The sequence below is a fragment of the Centropristis striata genome, chromosome 22, assembly GCF_030273125.1.
Source record: "Centropristis striata isolate RG_2023a ecotype Rhode Island chromosome 22, C.striata_1.0, whole genome shotgun sequence".
NCBI classification, from domain to species: Eukaryota; Metazoa; Chordata; class Actinopteri; order Perciformes; family Serranidae; genus Centropristis; species Centropristis striata.
Genome location: NC_081538.1, coordinates 32,163,418 through 32,172,249, shown reverse-complemented (window position 1 = coordinate 32,172,249; position 8,832 = coordinate 32,163,418). Strand labels below are relative to the sequence as shown.

The 8,832-nt window shown below is 48.2% G+C and overlaps 1 protein-coding gene across 1 annotated transcript; it reads left to right on the top strand.

Moving 5' to 3' along the window:
* Positions 1–2,641: 2,641 nt before the first annotated feature.
* On the top strand, positions 2,642–7,813 carry LOC131960456 (retrovirus-related Pol polyprotein from transposon opus). Its single transcript, XM_059325682.1, has 3 exons — positions 2,642–3,629; positions 3,713–6,811; positions 7,779–7,813. The coding sequence occupies exons 1-3, from the start codon at positions 2,642–2,644 to the stop codon at positions 7,811–7,813; spliced, it is 4,122 nt and encodes a 1,373-aa protein (XP_059181665.1).
* Positions 7,814–8,832: the final 1,019 nt, after the last annotated feature.

Below are 8,832 nucleotides of genomic sequence, written 5' to 3'. Positions count from 1 at the left end.
AGGCCGGGGTGGGGCCCCGTGTTGGGCCTCAGGCGGGGGTGGGGCCCCGTGTTGGCCCTCAGGCCGGGTAGGGGCCCCGTGTTGGCCCTCAGGAAATCTGCATGAAAATGGCAGAAAAACACCATATTATAGGATGTCCAAAAACTGAAGAAAAAATATAAAAATATACTATCATATATTATTAAATATATTTAAATATAATATATATCCTTTAAAAAAAAAAAATATTATTTGAATATTTTAAGGCTTTATTAATGTCGTATTTGATCAAAATCCAAAAACTAAATTATAAAATTTTATTATAAATCATGCTATATGTAACATGTTGAAATTTTTCATGAATACTCTCAAAATGGTCCTATTATAGTCTGTTGATACATGTAGTAGCATATTTCTTCCAACTATAAAATGTCCAGAAATAACAGACAACACCATAATTAAAAAAAAACATCACATGTCGAAAAAAAGCAAAGAAAAATTAAAAGGCCCAAAATGTTTGAAATGGTCCATTTATATTTTGATGATCCATTTGAAAAAAAAATTAAAAAATCATGCTCCAAAATTATACTCAAAAGAACACACGCAACCACACGCATAAAATACCAAATATAGATTCAGCTCTGCATTATTTTACAAATTCCTTTCTGTCACTGATCAATAAACACACACCATATAAGAAACATAGAGTTAAAAACAGAACAAGCCCCTGGTTCACCACTGAACTAGCACTGATGTTCAAAGCAAGAGACAAAGCGTGGGCCACAGCAAGGCTCAGTGATGAGGCAGCTCACTGGCTCACATTCACAAAACTAAGGAACAAATGCACTTCCGCCTTAAGAAAAGCTAAAGCTAATTATCACATTGACTTCATCTCCAGCTCTTTTACAAACCCATCAACATTTTGGAGAGCAGTTAATATACAGAAAAACAAATCATGTGCATCTATTCCTCCTTCTATCACATCAGATAACTGTATAATAGATAATCCAGCTGACATCTGTGATGCTTTTGTGGCCGGAGCACGGCTTACTCCTCCTCACAGTGGGGCGCTGTGTCCCCCTGTGGCACTGATTTGTGGGCGGGGAGCGCACCTTATATATAGGAGCCGGGTACACCTGGTGCGCTCTCTCTCTTTCTGTTCCACTCGTCCGTGGTGGTGGCTGTGGCGTGGTGAAGTGGCGTGCTGGCACCAGAGCGTCTTCAGCGTTTTGCCTAACGCAAGCTCTGTCCCTCAGCGCAGTGCGGCGTGCCCAGCATCGGAGCGTCTTTGGCGTGTCGCCAGAACGACGCGCGCTCTCCTTTGGCGTACGGGTAAGGTGCATTGGCGCACACTGCTGCTTTCTCTCGCAATCACGTGTTGACTGTTTGGTGATATGGCTGTTTCTGCTGCAGTGTGGCGGACTGCTGGAGTCACGGGGCGGGGCTGAGCTGCCCTGCTGGGGGCCTGTCGGCGTTGTGGCGCGGTCTCCACGTGGTAAGTCGGCGTTGTCCGCCTCTCATTTCAGCCTGTTGTGCCGCTCCCGACTGATTGCATTTTCCTGCTCTGTTGTCCTAGACCTCTCGGCGCTCCGTAATATCCTGCTGGTGAGGCCCAGAAACTATTAAAGCCACCATCTCCTGGACCCACTGCTGTTTTGGCTTACTGGAGCTGTTTTGGCTGATTTGGCTGCGTTTGGTTCACTCTGACTGTTTTGGCTCACTGAAGCCGTTTTGACTCCTCCGCTCTTCTGAGCTGTGGTGAAGCAATGTACTAAGGCTCTTCACAGAGCTGGTGTCGGGGCCTATTGCTACTCTAAGGATTTTGTTAGTTTATTAATCATTCTTGAAAAGATTTATTTTGTATTCATTGTTTAATTTGTTGATGAACATTATTTACTGTTTGTTGTGTTAGGAACATTATTTACCTTTTATTTGATGGTCTGTTTCGTTGTTTGTTTTCTTAATTACTTAAAGTATAGTGTGTGTGCGTGTTTGTGTGTATGTATGTGTGTTAAGTAGCAATTAAGGGCCATATTAACTGGGAGGCCAATTTTATAACTTGCTTTCTTATTTTTGTGGACAGGTGCGGAGGGCCAGGCGGCGACCCAATCCCTGGTGGTGGGATTTTCTTCACGAACCCCTTGCGAGTGTGTGTGTTTGCAGTGTCACGGGTGTTTTTGGTTAGTTATCCCTCTCCCCTTGATTTGATTTTGGGCCGCCGTAGCCTCCACAGTCCTGTTCATTCCGCTCTGCGGCCCCAGTAAGCAATTACGAGCCAGTACTGTTCAAGTGATATTTTAATTGATTGTAAAATAAACTATTTTCTACTTAGCCAAATACGTCTCTGCCTGTGGTATACGGACCTGTGTAGACCTATAGTAACTCTAACCATCTCATATAAACTATCTCCTGGGGCGAAACTCCCCAGGTGGCGTTGTCGGTGATCCTTTTCCACCCCTCCACTTGCCACAATCTTGGCATTGTCGGCAGGATACCACAGTTAAAGGGGCAGAGACGTGCTTTTTGTTATTTGGATTTATTTTCTTTTTCTTTCTTTTGTTTTCACTGAGAGCCAGAGTTTGTACAGTATTAGAGCCAAAACAGCAGTGTTCAGTCCAGTGTTCGAGTTTAATACTATCTTGAGTAGCTTCTTTCAGGCAACATGGATGAGGAGATGCAGCAGCTCAGGGAGTTGGTGTCGCAGCTTAAGGCGGACAACGAGCGACTCCGTCAGGAGCGTGCTGCTTCCCCGGGGGGCTCCGGTGGGGGCGCTTCGGCCTCCTCTGGCCCGAGTGGTCATGCCCCTGCTGCTAGTGTCACAGCTGCTGTCGCAGAACGGTTGGTGGTGATTCCGAGAGACCGTAAGTGTCCTATGTTTAATGGTAGGTCGGGCATAGGTATTGTTGAGTGGACAGAGGAGGTCCAGGCATGTGCGCGTGCTCGGCACCTTCCTGCAGTAGAGCAGGCATTGTTCATCTTTGATCATTTGGAGGGAGAGGCGAAGGAAGAGATCAAATTTCGCTCTTCCGAGGAACAGAGAGATCCAGCTCATATTCTTGCCATCTTAATGGAGCTCTATGGTTGTAGCCAGTCTTATGTCACCCTACAGCAGGACTTCTTTTCTCGACATCAACAGGAAGGTGAAACACTGCAGGAATTCTCATTAGCTCTTATGGCTTTAATGGCACAGGTTGAGCGACAGGCACCTGAGGGAGTGCCCAATGCTGATGTTCTTCTTAGAGATCAGTTCCTCGAGCATGTCCTTGACTGCTCCCTCCGTCGGGAGCTTAAGCAGCTAGTCCGTCGCCAGCCCACCATCACCTTGTTGGCTCTGCGGACTGAGGCAATTAGATGGGAGAGGGAAGGTCTTCCAGGTGGCACTAGGGGTCGCAGCTCTTCACTGCCAACTGCTTATGGCCTCCAATATGGAGTGCAGGGCCGTCTTCATCCAGCCCCTCCGGCCGCTCCCCAAGAGCCAGGATTGGGAGCAGTGATGGATCTCTTGAAGCGTCAGCAGGAGCAGCTGACTCAGCTTGCCAAGACAGTAGCTTCTCTGCAGGCCCCCCCTCCCTCTGGTCCAGTGTCCCGTTCCGGCCCTGTCATCTGCAGGAGATGTCAACAACCTGGCCATTTTGCCCGTGAGTGTGATGGTGAGCGGGTTCCTCCCCGCCGGCGTGCTAACTCTGGCACTGCTTTCAACCCACATGCTGTCACGTCTTCTCGTTCTTTCCAGCAGTCGGGAAACTGAAGCCCGCTGAGCTGCCGAGCCACAGCTCAGTTGGGGAGTCCACAGGCTCACAGCCAGGTGTGGCAGCCGAGCTTATTGCTCCTTGCCCAAACATTAATGTGTCTATTGGGGGGATTAGTGTAGAGTGCTTGGTGGATACCGGTTCCATGGTATCCACCATTACTGAAAGTCTCTTTTTGGCCCAGTTCGAACCTTGGGGCCATGACCGCCTTTGCTCCTGTCAGTGGCTACAGCTGCGTGCGGCTAATGGCCTAGCCATCCCGTACATTGGTTATTTGGAGCTTGATGTGGAACTGTGTGGCAAGGTGGTGCCCGGTTGTGGGATTCTTGTTGTGAAAGACCCCCCTGGAGCTCCATCTGCTGTCCCTGGAATCCTGGGGATGAACGTAATCCGCAGATGTTATCAAGAGCTCTTTGGTATGTTCGGATCTTCCTTGTTTGAGTCACCCTCTGTGTCAGGGGCGCCTGGCTCAGTCGTGGCTGCTCTTCAGCAGTGTCATCAACCTTCAGACCAGGTTATCTCGAGCCTCGCTGGGGCCGTGAAGGTCCGAGGCAAGCGGGTGGTGCGTATACCCGGGGGTACGATGAAGCTGGTCACTGGTACCTGCTCCGAACAGTTTGCCAATCAGAGTGTCTTATTTGAGCCTCCTGAGTCTGGGTTGCCAGCTGGGCTGTTGGCGTCCCCGTGCATGGTAAAAATTGTTCGTGGTACTGTATGTGTTCCAGTTGTCAACGTGGGAGAAGCGGAGGTCCTTCTTTACCCCCGGACTAATCTTGGTGTCTTGAATGCTGCTCAGGTCGTCAGCTTGCCTGCAGGGGTTACTGAGGTGGGGTCAACCGTGGCTACGGTGTCTTCCCAGACGGCCACCCCCTCAGTCCTCGATCGGATCGGGTCGTTGGACCCATCAGTTCTAACTGAGCAGGAACAGGCTAGCGTGAGGTCTCTGCTGGACAGGTACGACTCAGTCTTTGCGGCTTATGAGGGGGATTTGGGGTGCACAAATCTCATCTCACATGATATACCTCTGCTCGATGACGTCCCTGTCCGGCAGAGGTATCGCCGCATCCCTCCCTCAGAGTACGAGGCAGTTAAGACACACATTAACCAGCTTCTTGAGTCCCAAGTCATCCGGGAGAGCAGCAGCCCCTACGCGTCTCCCATTGTGTTGGTGAGGAAGAAGGACGGAAGCTTGCGGCTGTGTGTGGACTACAGGCTCCTCAACAGCAAGACTAGAAAGGATGCCTTCCCGCTGCCTCGTATCGAGGAAAGCTTGGATGCACTTTCAGGGGCCCGCTGGTTTTCTACCCTTGATCTGGCCAGCGGGTACAATCAGGTGCCAGTGGCTGAGCAGGACCGCTCCAAGACCGCCTTTTGCACTCCCTTTGGTCTTTTTGAGTTCAACCGGATGCCCTTCGGCCTCTGTAACGCCCCGAGCACATTCCAGCAGCTGATGCAGCGGATGTTAGGCGATCAGCAGGGTCAGTCCCTGCTGCTTTACCTCGACGACATCATCATCTTTTCGTCTTCTGTCGAGCAACATCTGCAGCGGCTGGAGATGGTGCTCGGGCGGCTTCAGAGAGAAGGCCTTAAAGCCAAGGCAGAGAAGTGCGCGTTTTTCCAACGACAGGTGTCGTACTTGGGCCATGTCATCTCAAGCCAGGGAGTGGCTACAGACCCACAGAAAATTGAGGCTGTGGCCAGTTGGCAGCGCCCTCGTCACATCACAGAGTTGCGTTCCTTCTTGGGTTTCGCTAGCTACTATCGGCGCTTTGTTGATGGCTTTGCCAAGCTGGCCAAGCCCTTGCATCAGCTGGTAGCCAATCTTGCTGGTACTAAATCACGAAAGGGGTCAGCCCAGGCACTGGAGGCTGCGTGGACGCCTCAGTGTGAGGAGAGCTTCAGTGCTCTGAAGGCCAAACTGGTCTCCGCCCCAGTACTAGCCTATGCAGACTTTGCACGTCCCTTTATCCTTGAGACCGATGCCAGCCACAGTGGGCTCGGTGCGGTCCTTTCACAGGAGACTGACAGTGGTGTGAGGCCGGTGGCTTACGCCAGCAGGGGTCTCCGGCCCACTGAGCGCAACATGTCCAACTACAGCTCAATGAAGCTAGAGTTTCTTGCGCTCAAGTGGGCCGTGACGGAGAAGTTCCGGGAGTACTTGTTGGGGCATAAATGTGTCGTGTACACGGACAACAACCCATTGAGCCACCTTCAGTCCGCCAAACTGGGAGCTGCAGAGCATAGGTGGGCTGCTGAGCTTGCTGTCTTCGATTTTGAAATCAAATACCGGTCTGGGCGCAGCAACCGGAACGCAGACGCACTGTCACGACAGTATGTGCCTGTCTCCCATGTTGCCCCTCCATCTTTGCCTGGGACCGTGGTCCCCAGCAGCATTCAGCAAAGTGCACAGCCAGGTCCTGTCGTGTCTGCCATTCAATCTTTGATCTCCCTTCTTCCATCCCACTCTGCATCTGATCTCCACCGTATGCAGGAGGATGATCCTTTGCTGAAGAAAGTGTTGTTCTTTTGGAATCGTGGGTCCCTTCCCACCTCAGTAGAGAGGCGGCAGCTTTCCCAGCCAGCAACTGTACTTTTGCGTCAATGGGACCGTTTGGTCAAGGAAGATGGCGTGCTCTTCCGTAGGGTCTTTCGTCCTGATGGCGGCGAAGAGTTCCTTCAACTTGTCTTGCCTGCTGTGCTCAAGCAGGAAACACTCAATCAGCTCCATCAGGAGCATGGTCACCAGGGCATAGAGAGGACCACTGAGTTGATCTGGCAACGTTGTTACTGGCCAGGGATGTCTTCGGATGTCAAAAACTGGGTCCAGCGGTGTGAGCGCTGCCAAGTTTCCAAAGACTCAGGGCAGGTTTCACATAGTCATATGGGCCACCTGCTTGCATCCCGGCCGAATGAGATCTTGGCCCTTGACTTTACGTTGCTCGAGCCCTCTCGCAATGGACTGGAGAATGTCCTAGTTCTGACCGATGTATTTAGTAAATTTACAGTGGCTGTCCCCACCCGGGACCAACGGGCCTCAACGGTGGCCCAGGTTTTGCTTTCTGAATGGTTCTATAAGTTTGCTGGTGTCGGGGCCTATTGCTACTCTAAGGATTTTGTTAGTTTATTAATCATTCTTGAAAAGATTTATTTTGTATTCATTGTTTAATTTGTTGATGAACATTATTTACTGTTTGTTGTGTTAGGAACATTATTTACCTTTTATTTGATGGTCTGTTTCGTTGTTTGTTTTCTTAATTACTTAAAGTATAGTGTGTGTGCGTGTTTGTGTGTATGTATGTGTGTTAAGTAGCAATTAAGGGCCATATTAACTGGGAGGCCAATTTTATAACTTGCTTTCTTATTTTTGTGGACAGGTGCGGAGGGCCAGGCGGCGACCCAATCCCTGGTGGTGGGATTTTCTTCACGAACCCCTTGCGAGTGTGTGTGTTTGCAGTGTCACGGGTGTTTTTGGTTAGTTATCCCTCTCCCCTTGATTTGATTTTGGGCCGCCGTAGCCTCCACAGTCCTGTTCATTCCGCTCTGCGGCCCCAGTAAGCAATTACGAGCCAGTACTGTTCAAGTGATATTTTAATTGATTGTAAAATAAACTATTTTCTACTTAGCCAAATACGTCTCTGCCTGTGGTATACGGACCTGTGTAACTCTAACCATCTCATATAAACTATCTCCTGGGGCGAAACTCCCCAGGTGGCGTTGTCGGTGATCCTTTTCCACCCCTCCACTTGCCACAATCTCAATGCACATTTTGTTGCTGCTGGAAACCATTTTGATATATTATATCCTGGTCTTACTGGTCAGCTGCTGCCTCATGTGTCTCCAAACCACCACTGTTCAAACCACACCTCCCTGTTTACATTGCAACCTTTTACGTCTCATGCTGTTATCAAAGCACTTCAGGGTTTAGACTGCAAGAAATCAACAGGTGAGGATAAAATAGATCCTTATTTTTTAAAGCTTGCTGCTCCTCATATTGCAGACCAAATTACATACCTGGTTAATCTGTCCATTTCTTCTGCTGTTATCCCTCAGGTATGGAAATCAGCACATGTTGTCCCACTACATAAGAGTGGTGATAAATCAAACCTCAACAACTATCGACCAGTTTCCAAACTGCCCTGTCTCACTAAGGTTCTAGAATCACTCGTCAACAATCAGCTCCAAACATTCCTCTCACTAAATGATGTGCTGAGTCCCCTACAATCTGGTTTCAGATCAAAACATAGTACAGTTACTGCTATTACATCTGTTACAAACAATATTATATCCACCATGGACAAAGGTAATTATTGTGCCGCCCTCTTTGTAGATTTATCAAAAGCATTTGATACTGTTGACCATGCTCTGCTACTACAAAGACTCAGTAACATTGGCTTTGACTCTAGTTCATGTAAATGGTTCCAGGACTACCTATCCCACAGACAGCAATGTGTGACTCTCACAGCCAACCGCTCTGAATTTTAACCATTAACAAAGGGGGTCCACAAGGTTCAATATTGGGTCCTGTTCTGTTTACCATTTTCATGAACAACATTACATCCACTATAACAAACTGTAACGCCCATCTCTACGCCGATGACACAGTTCTGTATTGCACCTCTAACACTGCACATTCAGCCATTGAAACTCTCCAGCAAGCCTTCAATAAACTACAACATTCTCTCCTCAATCTAGAATTAGTTCTCAATTCAGACAAAACCAAATACATGATATTCTCAAGAGCCAGACATATTGCAGAAGATGGTCTACATATCACCACTTTAACAGGTCACAGCATTGAAAAGGTTTCACAATACAAATATCTGGGTGTCTGGTTACATCAAAAACTCAGATTCAAATTTCATATTGAGATACTTACAAGTAAATTAAAACAAAAAATCTGATACTTATACAGAAACAAAGCAAGCTTCCCTCTGTTCTGTAGGAAACGGATCATTCAGGCTGTTTTTTTATCAGTTCTGGATTATTCTGATGTTATCTATAGACATGCAAATTTGAAAAACAGATTTGAAAAACTGCTTTCAGTTTTTATGCTGCATCAACCTGGAACATCTTACAACATTCACTCAAACTCCACACAGTTATA